At 40.7% G+C, this 18,694-nt stretch overlaps 1 protein-coding gene across 1 annotated transcript in view; it reads right to left on the reverse strand.

The window, feature by feature from the left end:
• The window catches only part of LOC111978942 (vasoactive intestinal polypeptide receptor 2-like), a 55,434-nt gene that overhangs the window by 16,007 nt on the left and 20,733 nt on the right, over positions 1-18,694 (reverse strand). The window contains exons 2-3 of the mRNA XM_024009190.2: positions 7,899-8,004; positions 5,835-5,948 (exon numbers count right to left, since the gene is read on the reverse strand). Of these exons, the coding sequence (XP_023864958.1) occupies positions 5,835-5,948; positions 7,899-8,004 (220 nt within the window). The remainder of the gene's footprint in view (positions 1-5,834; positions 5,949-7,898; positions 8,005-18,694) is intronic.

The following is an 18,694-nucleotide window of genomic DNA, read 5'->3' on the forward strand; positions in this document are numbered from 1 at the left end:
CTGGTTCTTGTTTACAGTGTCAAATTATTCTAAAAAACATTCAGACAGTCTTCTCAAGAYCAAATAGATGCCATTTTCAGTTTTTTTCACAAAAACTTCTCTCTCTCTCTCTGGGAAGCGAAAGGGTTGCATGTTTAATTCAAAGAAGCCTTCGACTTAGTCAGTTGTGTACTGAATGAACCCAGATTCTAATGTCATGTAATGTACTTTGCCACACACTATTTAGGACTACAACCACAGGCCTCTTTCTTTCTCCACTCCTTTGAATGTCACACTCCATCAGTCTACTCTACACAGACCCTGCCACAGCAGCCTACCTACTTGTAGGCTTGACGGGTGCTATAGGGATCCCAGAGTTTTCTGTTACAAATACATCTTCCAAGCCAATTTACATGCCCAACTCATCCTCTCCAATTCAATTTCACACAGCTACATTTAGTCGGAGGTATCTAGAATGTGGGGCGTTCATCATAAGACTGGAACCTGTCTTAATGTAAATACAATGATCTTACAGTAATCTATCATCTATCATACTCTTTGTCTGGGTAATTAGTTTATAATGAATGAAGTGTCAGTACAGATTCGTCTAGACTGTCACCAGTAGTGATGGGTAGGACGAGAGCTCCACAGAATCCTAGGCTGCCACATGGGCCATTGGAGATTGTGGAGTGAGCAGACATGATTAATTTTGCCTCTAGTCCATGCAGTGCAGAACATACTGTATCATTCTTGGCTTGGTGCAATTTGGCTTGGTGTAATTCACCATGATTCAATMAAGAATTTTGCCATAGTATATAGGCTACAAAAGAACGATAGACAGTGCATTTGGAAAGTATTCATACCCCTTGACTTTTTTACAGCCTTATTCTAAAATTGATTACATTGTGTGTCGATTGATGAGGGAGAAAAAACAATCTACACACAGCGGCAGGTAGCCTAGTGGTTAGAGCATTGGGCCAGTAACCGAAAGGTTGCTAGATCAAATCCCGAGCTGACAAGGTAAAAATCTGTTGTTCTGCCCCTGAACAAGGCAGTTAACCCACTGTTCCTAGGCCGTCATTGTAAATAAGAATTTGATCTTAACTGATTTGCCTAGTTAAATACATTTAAAAAACCACACAATACCCCATAACAACAAAGCAAAAACAGGTTTTTAGAAATGTTTGCTAAAAGACTCAAATATCACATTTACTGAAGTATTCAGACCCTTTACTCAGTACTTGTTTGAAGCACCTTTGGCAGCAATTACAGCCTCGAGTCTTCTTGGGTATGATGCTACAAGCTTGACACACCTATATTTGTGGAGTTTCTCCCATTGTTCTCTGCAGATCCTCTCAAGCTCTGTCAGGTTGGACGCACAGCTATTTTCAGGTCTCTCCAGAGATGTTAGATCGGATTCAAGTCCAGGCTCTGGCTGGGCCACTCAAGGACATTCAGAGACTTGTCCCGAAGCCCCTCCTGCATTGTCTTGGCTGTGTGCTTAGGGTCGTTGTCCTGTTGGAAGGTGAACCTTCGCCCCAGTCTGAGGTCCTGAGCGCTCTGGAGCAGGTTTTCATCAAGGATCTCTCGATACTTTGCTCCATTCATCTTTCCCTCGATCCTGACTAGTCACCCAGTCCCTGCCGCTGAAAACCATCCCCACAGGATGATACTGCCACCACCATGCTTCATCGCAGGGATTGAGCCAGGTTTCCTCTAGAAGTGACGCTTGGCATTCAGGCCAAAGAGTTCAATCTTGGTTTCATCAGACCAAAGAATATTGTTTCTCATGGTCTGGGAGTCATTTAGGTGCCTTTTGGCAAACTCCAAGTAGGCTGTCATGTACCATTAACTGAGGAGTGGCTTCCGTCTGGCCACTCTACCATAAAGGCCTAATTGGTGGAGTGCTGCAGAGATGGTTGTCCTTCTGGAAGGTTCTCCCATCTCCACAGAGGAACTCTATAGCTCTGTCACAGTGACCATTGGGTTCTTGGTCACCTCCCTGACCAWGGGCCTTCTCCCCGATTGCTCAGTTTGGCCGGGTGGCCAGCTCTAGGAAAAGTCTTGGTGATTCCAAACTTCTTCCATTTAAGAATGATGGAGATCACTGGGTTCTTGGGAACCTTCAATGCTACAGACATGTTTTGGTATCCTTTCCCAGATATGTGCCTCGACACAATCCTSTCTCMGAGCTCTACGGACAATTCCTTCGACCTCATGGCTTGGTTTTTGCTCTGACATCCACTGTCATCTGTGGGACCTTATATAGACAGGTGTGTGCCTTACCAAATCATGTATAATCAATTGAATTTACCACAGGTGGACTCCAATCAAGTTGTAGKAACATCTCAAGGATAATCCATGGAAACACGATGCACCTGAGCTCAATTTCGAGTCTCATAGCAAAGGGGCTGAATACTTATGCAAATAAGGTATTTCTGTTTTTATATTTGGAATATTTTCAAAAAACTTGTTTTRACTTTGTCATTATGGGGTATTGTGTGTAGATTGCTGAGGATTTTTATTTTATTTAATACATTTTAGAATAAGGCTGTAAAGTAACAAAATGTGGATAAAGTCAAGGGTTCTGAATACTTTCCGAATGCACTGTATACTTGGGGCCKATTTTTGTTTCTGGCTTTCAATGCGCTCCAACTGTAGGAAATCTACATTACACTGGTCTGTGCACCTCTGTAATTCTGTGAAATTAGGAACATTGGTCTGGTGTGAATCCAAATCCTGAAAATGGTGTGAGCTCTACCTGGAAAGATGCACACATAACATTGTAGTGTAGCTGTAGRAGTGGCTTGTATTCATGGATGACCAGGAAAAAAMAAAAAAAACATACATAATAATTTATCTTTCATCTCGCTGTGTTTCATAAATGTACTTCAACTCGCAAGAGGTTCAATGTATCTCACCGGAGAAAGCATCCAAGCGAACGAAACAGCGCCCCTCTGTCTAGTATGTGTAGCCCATCTATGCAGTCTGGTCAAAAAGAGTATGACATTGTTGCCACCCGTAGCATTGAGTACAAGGGAAGCCAACGAGCATTTCGCCTCCCATGATAAAAAAATATTTAAAATAGAAGCCTATCAGCGTTGAGCTAAACTGAGAGAGTTCAGCTTTGAATGGTCCTGGCGCACCAAAAAAAAGGTGTCAAAGGAAGCCAGTTTAGATTTGGCTTCACACCAATCACATTAGAAGCCAAATGTCATTGACAGAAAACTTGAATTGTTGCATCTCGTTGTGTCGTTGTCCTCCGGCGGCTAGCTAGCTATCTAAAATCGTCCCTTTCCTAAATTAGCCATGGATGGATATAGGGATTTGGACGTGTGGTTTTACTTAACTCTCCATAAATTCATACATTGTGCCCCTGTCCTGAGAGGAGGGAAGTTCAGCATGTAGCTAGATGTAGTAACTTTAGGCTAATGTTAACTAGCTGTCCTGGCGCATTGTTGCCCATATGAAAGGAAGTTAAGGCTAGTGAGCATTTTAGCCAGGTAGTCTAGGACAACAAAAACTTAAAGTGTGTACTGTATGACAGAGTCAGACCAATTTAGGCAACATGAAAGAGGAGGATGCCATTGGCGTTTCTCTACAAGTAGGGTGAGTCAACATGTTTTTTCTACTTACACGCACGCATGCACGCACACACACATAAATCAGTACTATGGACAGCCACATCATATTTAGCTTGATTGGACTAAATTGTTTTTGGTATCTTTTAGTAGTCACTGTATTAGACTAAGCAGAGGTGATTAGATGATGTTGAAGTGGTGCTGGAATAGCGGTTCTATATCAGTAGTTGTTAAGTAGTCCAAAAATGTCGGAAACATTAACTTGCTTGACCACACTGTAGGTCATGTAACTGTTTGTTTCATGCAATATGCTTTGTGGACTTCACCGGTTTTGTGATTAAAACAAAGGTGTGGTTGAATATATTCTTCCACTGTGTCTTCTTATTGTCTTGGCCTTAGGCATATATATCACGGTCACAAAGCATATGAACTAACAGGTTATAGAGCAAACAACGCAATTATCACAACACATAAAGTACTAGTCAAAAGTTTGGACACACCTACTCATTCAAGGGTTTTTCTTTATTTTTACTATTTTCTACATTGTAGAATAATAGTGAAGACATCAAAACTATGAAATAACACATATGGAATCATGTAGTAACCAAAAAAAGTGTTAAACAAATCAAAATATATTTTATATTTGAGACTCTTCGAAGTAGCCACCCTTTGCCTTGATGACAGCTTTGCACACTCTTGGCAATCTCTCAACCAGCTTCACCTGGAATGCTTTTCCAACAGTCTTGAAGGAGTTCCCACATATGCTGAGCACTTGTTGGCTGCTTTTCCTTCACTCTGCGAACRAACTCATCCCAACTCATCTCAATTGGGTTGAGGTCGGGTGATTGTGGAGGCCAGGCTATCTGATGCAGCACTCCATCACTCTCCTTCTTGGTCAAATAGCCCTTACACAGCCTGGAGGTGTGTTGGGTCATTGTCCTGTTGAAAAACAAATGATTATCCCACTAGGCGCAAACCAGATGGGATGGCATATCGCTGCAGWATGCTGTGGTAGCCATGCTGGTTAAGTGTGCCTTGAACTCTAAATAAATCACTGAGAGTGTCACCAACAAAGCACCATCACACCTCCTCCATGCGTCACGGTGGGAACCACACATGCGGTGATCATCAGTTCACCTACTCTGCGTCTCACAAAGACACGGCAGTTGGAACCAAAAATCTCAAATTTGGACTCATCAGACCAAAGGACAGATTTTCACCAGTCTAATCGCTCGTGTTTCTTGGCCCAAGCAAGTCTCTTCAGTCTCTTTTAGTAGTGGTCTCTTTTAGTAGTGGTTTCTTTGCAGCAATTCGACAATGGCCTGATTCAAGCAGTCTCCTCTGAACAGTTGATGTTGAGATGTGTCTGTTATTTTAACTCTGTGAAGCATTTATTTGGGCTGCAATTTCTGAGGCTGGTAACTCTAATGAACTTATCCTCTGCAGCAGAGGTGACACTGGATCTTCCTTTCCTGTGGCGGTCCTAATGAGAGCCAGTTTCATCACAGCGCTTGATGGTTTTTGCGACTGCACTTGAAGAAACTTTKAAAGTTCTTGAAATGTTCTGCATTGACTGACCTTTAMGTCTTAAAGTAATGATGGACTGTTGTTTCTCTTTGCTTATTGTAGCTGTTCTTGCCATAATATTGACTTGGTCTTTTACCAAATAGGGCTATCTTCTGTATACCACCCCTACCTTGTCACAACTGACTGGCTCAAARGCATTAAGAAGGAAAGACATTCCACAAATTAACTTTTAAGAAGGCACACRGGTTAATTGAAATGCATTCCAGGTCACTACTTCATGAAGCTGGTTGACAGAATGCCAAGCGTGTGCAAAGCTGTCATCATGGCAACGGGTGGCTACTTTGAAGATTCTCAAATATKAAATATATTTTTTAGTTACTACATGATTCCATATGRGTTATTACATAGTTTTGATGTCTTCACTATTATTCTACAATGTAGAAAATAGTAGAAATAAAGAAAAACCCTGGAATGAGTAGGTGTCCAAACTTTTGACTGGTACTGTATGTTGTAATATGGCTTTTTTTCTGGCTTGGCTTCCCCGGTGATTTTACTCACGCGCCGCTACTGAGCTGTAGTCATTACAGACAATATGAGAACATTGCTTGAGGAAAATCTCAAACATCTCTAACATTTGCATGATGTGGGACACAACACTTACAGAAATCCACCCAGAAATGTGACTTTGACATTGATATTGAAATTGGAATTCATATATGAAGAAAACTATAGGCTACAATACTGTACCATTTCTGCCAAAGAATGTCTTGAGCACTCTGGGGCATTCTCTAGATACTGTCTCTCCAACCTCTGCACGGCCCCAACATGCTATGTTATCCCAGATAGCTTTGCATCCCGCTCCTGTCAAGAGATTAGACAGCAGAGTTTTAATATTAATACAACGATTCAAGACAGTTGTTTGTTTGTCTCATCTTTGTGAAATTTGTAGTTGCCTACCTCATGCAACAATTTCCCAAAGCAAATCTACTTTGCCATAGGGGATTCAAGACCATACCCTCACCCTACAAGTTGTTCATTATGGATAGCATCATACTGTAGCAGTATTGAATATGATAAATGCCTCACATACATAGTGTATGCACAGCATACAGTGCAATAGGCTCTTTCAGAATGAATGATAGTCCATTAGGCTACTGGTACTATGAAACTCTATGATAGACTCTCCGTGTGGGGGTGAAGTGGCTAAATGTGTGAATCTATTTGTCTCACCAATGTCAGGAGGAAGGCCAAGGCTGAGAAAGCCTTTCTCTGAAACTTGACTCCTGAAATATTTTGTTATTAATTAAACAAAAGGGTGTACAAAGGAAAATGGCATACAAAGGAAAAGTCCACAAAATACGATATTTATGTTTTTTTTTCATTAGTCCACTTTTGATACAGTCCCAAAATGTTTTGCATGTCAGCAGTCAAGTTTTCAAGATATTGGACATTCAAGAAGCAAAGTGTCACTTGCCACATCTTAGTTGTAAAAATCGAGCGCTTAGCCTTAGCCKAGTAAAACATAGCTCGCTCCCTTCCAGAGATAAGAGACAGAAGAGAAAGCCTCCATCTGTAAATAACATAGCTAGCTCTATAAAAAGAAAGCTATTAACATCAGATAGAATTAATGACATTAAAACACATTGTGAAAAACGGACAAAAAAATACATATTCACGATGTGACCCACATGAGTGTCTCTGCACTCTCTTAGTGGTATAATATGTGTCTCTCAGTGTCTCAAATGGCACCCTATTCCATTTATCGTGCATAGGGCTCTGGTGATATTATTTCAAGTGCAGCTCCTGCTTTTTGGTATCTCCATATCTGTGATACAGTGTATGACAATGGCAGTGCAGTACCACACTATAAGATAAAAATGTTGAGCATATTGCCACCCACAGTGTTTACTGGCGCTAACAAACACCGATTTTTTAATGCTAAATGTTTCATAATCATATTAGCCTAGGGCAACTGATGCATGAAAACCCTGCTCCCTTTAATGTTGACCTGGATGCTCTCTATGCTTTCGAAGCACAGTTGACTTAATTGGTAAGAGTACGGCGCTAGCAACGTCAGGGTTGTGGCTTCGATTCCCGCTGGGGCCATCCATACGCTTTGGATAAGGTGTCTGCTAGACAGCGAATATTAAATTAATATTACACAAACACAAGCCCAGAAATATACACATTGTTTTTGTGTCGGGACTCAGAAAGAAAGCCAAAGACTGAGTGTATTGTCTTTGATAACGTACACTAATTCCCTTGACAATTAACATTATTTCTCTACCCAATTAGTTTAATTTATGTAGCACAGCCTTGGCTATAACTCACAGTAAAGTTTCAACATAGTAAGTCGGCAGCATGGTGGGGCTTGCAGGCATAACGTTTTGTAGAATGATCATAGGCAMGAGTTGTAGAACCTTCAACATGTTCAACATTTACTTCAAGATAGTTAAAGTGCAAGCTATTCAGATTTGAATGGAAAGTGACAATACATCAAAGTTTGTGGTCACAATCTGAGTTGTGATGCTAATCTGGACTAAGAAACTATTGAGTCTTCATTTCATTTGACAGAGGCATTGGGGAGTAGCACATGGGATTCACTTTCCATTACTTTCAAAGGCACTTGAAAAGATGAGATTTCACATATTCTTTTAAAAGTTTCATAAAAATAATCTTGCACCATTCACCAAAATATGCAGTCTGTTTCCAATCCCGGAATATTCGGAAATCTATTCACAAGCCACGGTTTATCTTAACTGTCAGATGAGGAGATAAATGTGAAATCAAAATATGCCGTGATGGTGTCACCTTTGGAGGCATTTGAAGATTCTTGTTCCCTCAGCTTCACAAGACATTCCTCCTGGTCTTTCTCAAGCTCCAGAAGGAAGTTACATGTTGGATGTCTTCCACTCACCTAATTAAAAAGAAATTCAATGTTTGATTAACTCATCTTAGATGTTAGTATTTAATTGGTCAGTTGTGTAGTAGAAAGAAGGTGTACAGTGATTACATCATGCACATTCATATTCTGAATTCAATGAATTATTCATATGACATCGTATCTTATAGGCTGCAGATGGCAGGCAAAGACCAGTGACAAGACATTAATCTAACTGGCGTGCCGCGGGACAAATCTGGCCGGGGGCATAAAAGACTGTAAAAATGTCATCAAATCAGCTCCAAGTGATTTTCATTTTGGGAATCTGTTCCAAAGTATTCCGCCGTATAATAGAGAGAGATTTCGTGATTGTATACAATGTAAGCAAGGTTTGAAATGATTATGTTTCAGTCAAATATTATATCTGTTTGGGCTAGTTGCGGTCTACAAATGATTTGTAATTATATCCGGCCCCCTGACCATCCACTCGGCCCGCGCTGAATCTAGTGGATGATCCCTGATCTACAGCATCAGCTATCATGTTTAAGATGCTTTGACACTGTATCTTGTTTTAAATTGTTTAAAAAATCATGGCTTCTGAGCACTGAATTTCCGCTTCCTAACTAACTAACTAAATAATGAGTAGGTTTACTGGAGAGGAAAGATTCCCATTATATTACAGATATAATCAAATGGATGTGATTTTTTCCATGAGTAAATAAAGGTTAAATAAAAAAMAAAGTAAATGGAGAGATGGATAGAATAACCAACATAATGGCKTCCTGAGTGGCGTAGCGGTCTACAGACCCGGGTTTGATCCCAGGCTGTYTCACAACCGGCCGTGACCTGGAGTCCRATAGGGCGGCTCAAAATTGACCCAGCGTCATCCGTGTTAGGGGAGGGTTTGTGTCGTCAGTTGAACGGTGTTTCCTCAGACACATTGGTGCAGCTGGCTTCCGGGTTAAACGGGCTGGTGTTAAAGAATGTGTATTGGCGGGTCATGTTTCGGGGGACGCATGACTCGACCCCGAGCCTGTTGGGGAGTTTCAGCGATGAGACAAGATCGTAATTGAAATTCTGAGAAAGAAGGGGATAAAAAATAATAACCAATGTATTTACACGTCATGAATTTGCACTCTAAATATTCTGTGTAGGTTGGTGGTTATGGAACATAGTGTAGTAGAGAATTCCTCGACAAACACCTTGTAACGGCAGATTTCCTCCTCTTCGTCTGAAGAGGAGGTGTAGCAGGGATCGGACCAAGACGCAGCGTAGTTAGTGTCCATGTTTTAATAATAATCAACTGAACAAGACACAAACAAAATAATAAAAGTGAATCTAACCGAAACAGTCCTATCTGGTGCAATGAACACAAAGACAGAAGACAACCACCCACAAAACCCAACACAAAACAAGCCACCTAAATATGGTTCCCAATCAGAGACAATGACAAACACCTGCCTSTGATTGAGAACCATATTAGGCCAAACAACAAACCCAACATAGAAACACAATATATAGATAACCCACCCAACTCACGCCCTGACCACACTAAAACAAAGAAAACACAAAAGAACTATGGTCAGAARGTGACACACCTTCAGCACCCTAAATGGGAACTGTATACATTCCATAGATCCCTAAGGGTCTCAGACYTCTYTGTGAGAGAGTGTGTAAGTATGTTACCGACATGTTAGTCTCTTCAGGAGGAGTCAAGTGCAATACAAAGGTGATGATGGACTGAGTGTGAAGAACATAATAGTCAAACTGGTCAGTGTGCTGCAGGAAGAGAGTGGCTTGAAAACAAACTGTATGTCAGAATCAACTTTTGTTTCCCGTTAGTCTTTTTCTGCTAAACGCACCCAATCCCTGCCAGGAGAAACAAGTGGCATGTGTCAGAAAGGGTGAGAGCCACACAGTATGACACAGAGAGCGTGCCTCAGGGGGAACACACACACACAGTACGGCATCAGGCAGCAATGTCTATAAAAAGGCTACAGAAGCGTTAACAAACAATCAGGGGCACCAAGCGGAAGAGAACTCGCACTGGGTCAATGGGCCCTTAATGCTTTATCCCAAATGGCACCTTATACCCAACATAGTGCACTACTTTTGATAGTACAGTATATGGGGAATATGGGTCCATTTGGGACACAAATAATGACTGATATGACCCCTGGCCTCTGTTAAGGCAAACACACCTACTGTATCTACACTGACAGTCCAAAACGCATCCAAAGAAACTACATCGCACTGTGGAACTGACTGGCAACTGGTCCTTCTGATCGTGTCCCAAATGGTACCCTATTCCCTACATAGTGCACTACTTTTGCCCAGAGCCTTAAGGGCCCTGACCAAAAGTAGTGCACTACAAAGGGAATAGGATGTCATTTGGGACGCACATCTCCTTTCTCTCCTCTCCCTTCAGGCCGAGAGAAACCTTAAAATCAGTGTCGTCATTTTAAACAGAATGTTTCCCCTGGCTAGCTAGGATGGGCACTGAGGACACTGCTACCTTTCGTGAGTATGCGGTCTCGTGTGAGCAGAAATAATCACTCTGACTTGGGACTCTCACAGCGTTGCCCAAAATGGAAGAGATTGCCAGGTCAGTGGCTGGGGCATGCATCTCTGTGAGAGTTAGTGACTCACTCCTAGCATGCTAAAGGGCCTTTTAAATGAGGCTGCACTCAGCACTCAACCACTAATTACTGGTTTCACCCAGCGTCAACTCGGCTGTCACTACTAATGTGTGTGGCCTTAGTTATGTTAATGCAGCAATCCTATCTATTTTTTGCAAAACCAAATTTATTTTTTAAACGCTTCTTTGCTAAACCAAATTGTGGCAGACAGACATATTCATTGAAAGGCCATTGGTGTTGTAGGATATTGCTATGATTAATTTCTAGTATTCTGTCAGAGAAAGGAGATGCAGAGTAGATACATTCCAAATGTAATATATCTTAGTAAATGCAACTCAACGCAGACTTTCAGGCTAAAATGTGAAAGCCTAAACTTCTAATATTACTACTGTGTATCCCACAGCTGATTTTGTAACTAATGTTAAAAACACAAACACTGGGGACACACAGTAAGCCTCTGTAGCTTTTTATTTGATTATCCTTTATCCAATATTGTTATGAATCGAATTGCAGCATAATATGTTCCATACAATAATATCAAATAAAACCCTAATATTTACCTCTTTCCCCTAACAGATAAATCAGTGTCCAGTGATCCTGTTTAAAACGGTTTATATCTGTCTATAACCAGATGGACTTGTGAACCCAAGACTGGTATATAATATATAATAATATATGCCATTTAGTAGACGCTTTTATCCAAAGCGACTTACAGTCATGCATGCATTTTACGTATGGGTGGTCACTAACCCACTAACCCACTACCCACATACCGTATTCAATCTGTTATAATTTGATGAAAGGCAGTGTCTAGACCTTACTATTTTCAGGGCCAGATTAACAAACAGGCTCGCAGATCACGTGCCTCTAACTCCAGGGGTCTGCCAACCAAATGTTTTTTCGGGGGTTGTGGGCCTCATGGAGGTCGGGGACCCTCAGGTAGCAATATGATAGCAAATTAACTATAATCGCAGGAAACTAGCTTAAAAAATTCTAAATTTTCTCAGCCTCATGGCAAAATATGAACAATGCATGAGATGAGTGATAAAACAGACCATTTTTCTCTCTGAATCACAGCAAAAAGTGTAGAATAGCATTATAAAACTGAATTTTTTTTCAACATAAATTGTCTTGAAATGCAGGAAGTTAGCTGTTTTCCTGAAAAAAATCCCTCTCATCAATTAGATAACAGGGCACTGACTATTGAATGAGACAGAATTACTTTGTGTGTGACGGATCCAATGTACTTTATACTTGGGAGTCAAGAACATATCATTGCAATAAGCAACCACTTCAATGTCATATACAGGTTAATTGCGCATATGAGGCAGCTGTTGATCTTGATCTGTTGATTGAGTTACAAGATAATTATGAGCTTTTGCTAATGACCTGAAAAGAGTCCACTTGGAAATGAAAAGAGAAGGCCTATTACCACATCTGTTTTGGCAACAGTCTCTGTAGATGCCTACAGACAGTGCATACAAATTATGCTCAGATAGGTATTTCTGTACAGTACCATATGTCCTTCTTTTCATGTATTACAAAGGAAGCACTGCGTTGTATTAAACATTAATACCTACTGTATAGACAGCCTATATTATACATTTTATTTAACCTTTATTTAACGAGGCAAGTAGTTAAGAAAAAAATATTATTTACAATGACAGCCTACCCCAGACCAATTGTGCGCCACCCTATGGGACTCACAGTCACAGCTGGATGTGATACAGCCTGGATTTGAACCAGTGACTGTAGTGACACCTCTTGCACTGAGATGCAGTGCCTTAGACCGCTGTGCAACTCGGGAGCCCAAGAGCTTATCAAGAGCTTCCATACTTGGCTCAACATACAGTGCTTAAGTATTTCTAAGACATTACTCTACTGTATACAGATGGGCTGTACACACAAAATATGTATAGCTAGACAGACTCCATCTCTTATCTAGAGGTTCTGAAACTTTCCTCAAGTTTGTTCCTGCTTAGTCATTACATTTATTGAATTCAATGTATTAAATATATTGAATTCAATGTATTTCAGACAGTCCCACTCGTCAAAATTCTCAGTAGCTACTGAAATTGTTGAATCTCTATAACCCATATTAATATGGGATAAATGAATGATTATTCACTCTGCTCTGCTCACATCTGGTTGATGGAGAAGAAAAGTTATTACACATCAAATATTCAACCTATTTTGAGAGAAGGGGTTCATTTGCCCTGGCAAAAAGTCCTCTAGCACTTTCATGATACAGTACAGTTTCTTTCCCATGTTGCCCTAATTGCACCATAACAAACCAACAGTGATTAGGCTGGGGCACATAGGCTGTGTTTACACAGCCAGCCCAATTCTGATATTTTTTCCACTAATTGGTCTTTTCACATCAGATCTTTTTCAGAGCTACTCTGATTCATGAAAAGACCAATTAATAAACATGAAACATAACATAATACAGAACATTAATAGACAAGAACAGCTCAAGGACAGAACTACATATAATTTAAAAACGGCACACATATCTATACATACACACAATATCTAGGTCAAATACGGGAGAATCTGTTTTTTGAAACTAGGTTTGATGTTTATTTGAGCAATATGAGATGGAAGGAAGTTCATTGCAATAATAGCTCTATATAATAATGTACACTTTCTTGAATTTGTTCTGGATTTGGGGACTGTGAAAAGACCCCTGGTGGCATGTCTGGTGGGGTAAGTGTGTGTCAGAGCTGTGTGTAAGTTGACTATGCAAACAATTTTTATATTTCAGCACATTAATGTTTCTTATAAAAAGAAGAAGCGATGGAGTCAGTCTCTCCTCAACTCTTAGCCAAGAGAGCCTAGCATGCATAGTATTTATATTATGATTACAATGAAGAGCAAGACCTGCCGCTCTGTTCTGGGCCAGCTGCAGCTTAATTAGGTCTTTCTTTGCAGCACTTGATCACATGACATGACAATAATCAAGATAAGACAAAACTAGAGCCTGCAGGACTTGCTTTTGGAGTGTGGTGTCAAAAAAGAAGAGTAACTCTATGGACAGACCTCTCCCCATCGTTACAACTATTGAATCTATATGTTTTTACCATGGCAGTTTACAATATAAGGTAACACCAAGTAATTTAGTCTCCTCAACTTGTTCAACAGCCACACCATTCATTACCAGATTCAGCTGAGGTCTAGAGCTTAGGGAATGATTTGTAGCAAATACAATGCTCTTAGTTTTAGAGATGTTCAGGACCAGTTTATTACTGGCCACCCATTCCAAAACTGACTGCACCTCCTTGTTAAGGGTTTCAGTGACTTCATTAACTGTGGTTTCTGACATGCATATGGTTGAATCATCAGCATACATGGACACACAGGCCAGTGTTAGAACCAGTAAATGACTTTGGCTTCCCTCCAGGCCTGAGGACAAAGACATTCCTCTAGGCTTTGATATGACAGATAGGAGTGGCTATAGAGTCAGCTACCATCCAAGTTGTCAATGCCAGGAGGTTTGTCATTATTGATCAATATCAATAATTTTTTCCACCTCTCCCACACTAACTTTACAAAATTCCAACGTGCAATGCTTTTTGTTCATTATTCATTTTTTTATGCATGAGTATGATGGCTCACTGTTCATTGTTGGCATTTCCTGCCTAATTTTGCCCACTTTGCCAATGAAGTAATCATTAAAATAATTGGCAACATCAAATGGTTTTGTGATTAATAAGCCATCTGATTCGATTAAAGATTGAGTTGAATTCGTCTTTCTGCCCATAATTTAAATTTAAAGTACTCCAAAGTTTTTTTCCATCATTCATTATATCATTGATCTTGGCWTAATACATAATACCGTTTCTTCTTCTTTTTGTTGAGTTTAGTCACATAATTTCTCAACTTGCATTAAGTCAGCCAGTCAGATGTGCAGCCAGATTCCTTTGCCCCAWCTCTTTCAACCATATAGTTTTTCAATTCCTCATCAATCCATGGAGCCGTAACTGTTCTAACAGTCCGTTTCTTAACAGGTSCATGTTTATCAATAATTGGAAGAAGCAATTTAATAAATTCATCAAGTAAAGCTTCTGGATGCTCCTTATTAATCACATCAGACCAACAAATATTTTTAACATCATCCACATAAGAGTCACAGCAAAATATTCTGTATGATCTCTTATACASTATTTTAGGCACAGCTTTTGTAACTTTTGATTTCCGGGCAGTGMTGTGTATTCATGGATGCCAAGGGAAGCCAGGCTTCCCCAAATATTTCACCAATAAATAAATACAATTATAATTAATTTCTCTTAGTATCTCTCTGTTTTCATAATATTCCGTCAATTCGCAAGTGGCTGAAATCATCTGAGCAAGGGAAACAGCGCCCGTCTGTCTCAGTATGGGAACCCATGTATCTGATACTGTCTGGACCAAAAGAGTATAACTTTTTGCAGCCGTAYCATTTGATTGATTGATGCCAGCAAGCATTTGGCTCCCCTTGAAAAAACATTTTATAAAATAATTAGCTTAACTCAACTGTGAGTTGTGCTGGTGCAGCAAAACACCCCCCAAGGGAGGCCAGTTTGGATTTGGCTTCAGACCAATCAAATGACTTCCTTTGCAAAACGTCATTTTCAGAAAAAAGTTTCTYGTCTGCTTGTGTTGATGTCCTACAGTAGCTAGCCTGCCAAATCGTCCCTTTCCTAAGCCATGGATGGAGATTGGGATTTTAACTTGTGTTTTTGACTTAATTCTCTGTACAGGCCAATGCCGATTCTGATCTACCTTTAACTAAATATGTTGTGCCACTGGCCTGAGATGATTGAAGTTCAATACGTAGCCTAGATGTAGCCTGGTTGGCTCACATAAACTAGCTAGCTAGCTAGCTAGCTAGCTAGCTATCTAACATAGCTGGTTCATTGTTGCCCATGCAAGGAAGTCAGGCTAGCAAGCATTTTAGCTATGACAACAAAAACTAAAAGTGTACTGTTTGACAGAGCCAGTGGCGACCCGCCATTCAGGGCAGGTGGGGTAGAGCCCACCTGTTTAGCATGTTTTGCATGTTATTTTCGCATTAATACGTGTCACATATCAGTTTGCAAACAATGAAAAAAAGAAAATAATTGAGTTAAAAAAGCTGTATTTTCTTGAGTAAGGCAACTCCAAAATGCTGSCGTTTCAGCCTAGCTCAGTGCTTTCCGTGGGAGTGGGGCAGCCAGAGGAAAATATTGAGTGTATGGGTTGGTAATGTTCTCTAGTTGCGCCGTGATTGGCTCAGTGGTCTGTCACTCATGAGGACATTACGTCACCGCCAAATCTATGGGGAGAGCTCAAAAATTCAAACCCCTTGGGTGCTGCCATGGAGTTACATTAGAAGTGCCCATCCAAGAAGCCTCAAAGTCATTGGCCACAGATAAAATGACATCAAATCACGTTAAATACAGTGCCTTCGGAAAGTATTCAGACCCTTTGACTTTTCCACATTTTGTTACGTTACAGCCTTATTCTAAAAACATTTTTTTTTTATCTCTCAATCTACACACAATACCCCACAATGACAAAGCAAAAACAGATTTTTAGTATAAATAAAAAAATATCACATTCACGTAAGTATTCAGACCCTTTACTCAGTACTTTGTTGAAGCACCTTTGGTAGCGATTACAGCCTCGGGTATAATACCTTGGGTATGACGCTACAAGCTTGGCGCACCTGTATTTTGGGAGTTTCACCCATTTTTCTCTGCAGATCCTCTCAAGCACTGTCAGGTTGGATGGGGAGTGTTGCTGCAAAGCTATTTTCAGGTATCTCCAGAGATAGATCAGGTTCAAGTCTGGGGTCTGGCTGGGCCACTCAAGGATATTCAGAGACTTGTCCCGAAGCCACTCCTGCATTGTCCTAGCTGTGTGCTTAGGGTCATTGTKCTGTTGGAAGGTAAAACTTTGCCCCAGTCTGAGGTCCTGAGCGCTATGGAGCAGGTTTTCATTAAGGATCTCTCTGTACTTTGCTCTGTTCATCTTTGCCTTGATCCTGACTAGTCTCCCAGTCCATGCCGCTGAAAAACATCCTCAGAGCATGATGCTGCCACCACCATAGGGATGGTGCCAGGTTTCCTCCAGGCGTGACACTTGGAATTCAGGCCAAATAGTTCAATCTTGGTTTCATCAGACCAGAGAATTGTGTTTCTCATGGTCTGGGAGTCTTTAGGTGCCTTTTGGCAAACTCCAAGCGGGCTATCATGTGCCTTTTACTGAGGAGTGGCTTCCATCTGGCCACTCTATCATAAAGGCCTGATTGGTGGAGTGCTGCAGAGATGGTTCTCCCATCTCCACAAAGGAACTCTAGAGCTCTGTCAGAGTGACCATTGGGTTCTTGGTCACCTCCCTGACCAAGGCCCTTCTCCCCGATTGCTCAGTTTGGCCAGGTGGCCAGCTCTAGAAAGGGTCTTGYTGGTTCCAAATGTCTTCCATTAAAGAATGATGGAGGCCACTGTGTTCTTGGGGACCTTCGATGCTGCAGAAATGTTTGAGTACCCTTCCCCAGATCTGTGCCTTGACACAATCCTGTCTTGGAGCTCTACGGACAATTCCTTCAACCTCATGGCTTTGTTTTTGCTCTGACATGCACTGTCAACTGTGGGACCTTATATAGACAAGTGTGTGCATTTCCAAATCATTTCCAAATCATGTCCAATCAACTGAATTTACCACAGGTGAACTCCAATTTAAGAAACATCTAAAGGACATCTATTCAGTGGAGTGCATGTGTGGTCCATGTCTGGGTTTAAGGGTCTCTTTTCCAAGCTTAAAAAGGATAAACTTTCAACATTGGCCACGCTTTCAATCCAGCATGACTTCTGCCACATTCAAAACAACTGGAAACTCGGAACTGGGAAATCTCAGACTTTAGTGAGTTCAAGACAACAACAAAAAACGAGCTCCGACTGGGAAAATAAGTTTTGAAAGAATTCCAAGTCTAGAGCTCCGACCTGAAGATTACTAACATCATAATTCGACATTGTTTTTTTGTTGTTGTTCCCAGTTGTCTTGAAAGCACAATAAATCCAGAGAATGACAGACTTTGATGTCAAAGTTTGATGACAAAACTTGCCCTCAAATTACCACTGTGTCACCTTCCTGTTGAAGTGAGCACAGCAAAACAATGTGAGTCCAAAAATATATTGTATGCTGATGCATGTAATATGCCAGGGAGATATGTATAATGTAGCTTAGAAAGTAATACTAAGTGTATGTTGTATAGTAAGCTGTTAGTAGCCCATGTGCCTCACCCTAATAATTCAGTCCCTTTTCCCCTCATCATTTAGCCTACTGTTCTGACTTGGTGGTACACATGTAGCCTATAGCCTGTTTTAGAGAAATGTCATCATCAAATATTGTAAGAGCTTTCATTGTCTGCTTATATGCCCCCTTTAGTTATCCTGRGGTTCTGACTTGGTGTACAGGGAGAATACTGGAAGAACAGCCCATTCTATCACTGTGCATTTCAAAAGTGCTGAACAAATAGTTATATTGACTACGTCTGTCCTAGCTCATGTCTTAATCGAAAATACGGATTGCCTCTTWTCCGCTCAACGTCCTGTTATGTCATAGTTTGTACATCTCAATTGTCAATAGGAACCACATTTGTTTAAACAAGTCAGCCATATRAGCTATGTTTTTTTTAAAGGCAGTAAATGAGGCTGAATGAACTGTTTCYCTGCCAGACAAGGCTACGCTGATAGCCATGTGTTGCGGTGGTAAGGTGTTGGGACGGTTGTTGGGACTCTGCTGTTGGGACAGCTTTATGTAGGCCCTAACAGTTTATGGGCACCGTTTTTTTTCACCATTATCCTCCAAAAAATGTATTGTTAATGTTGTGTTGTGTAGTGGCTTTGCTGGCATGCATCTAAAAATGTTTTAGTTTGCCCCACAAAGATTTACATACTAAAATCTCCACTGGACAGAGCCATAGACCATTTTGCCAACATGAAGAGAGGAGGATGGCATTGACGTTGAACTAGTCTACAAATACTGTAGGGTGAGTCAACATTTTTTGCTTTACTTGAGGGCGAACACACCCACACACAGACATACATACAGTTGAAGTCGGA

This window comes from Salvelinus sp. IW2-2015, linkage group LG19 (assembly GCF_002910315.2).
Source record: "Salvelinus sp. IW2-2015 linkage group LG19, ASM291031v2, whole genome shotgun sequence".
NCBI classification, from domain to species: Eukaryota; Metazoa; Chordata; class Actinopteri; order Salmoniformes; family Salmonidae; genus Salvelinus; species Salvelinus sp. IW2-2015.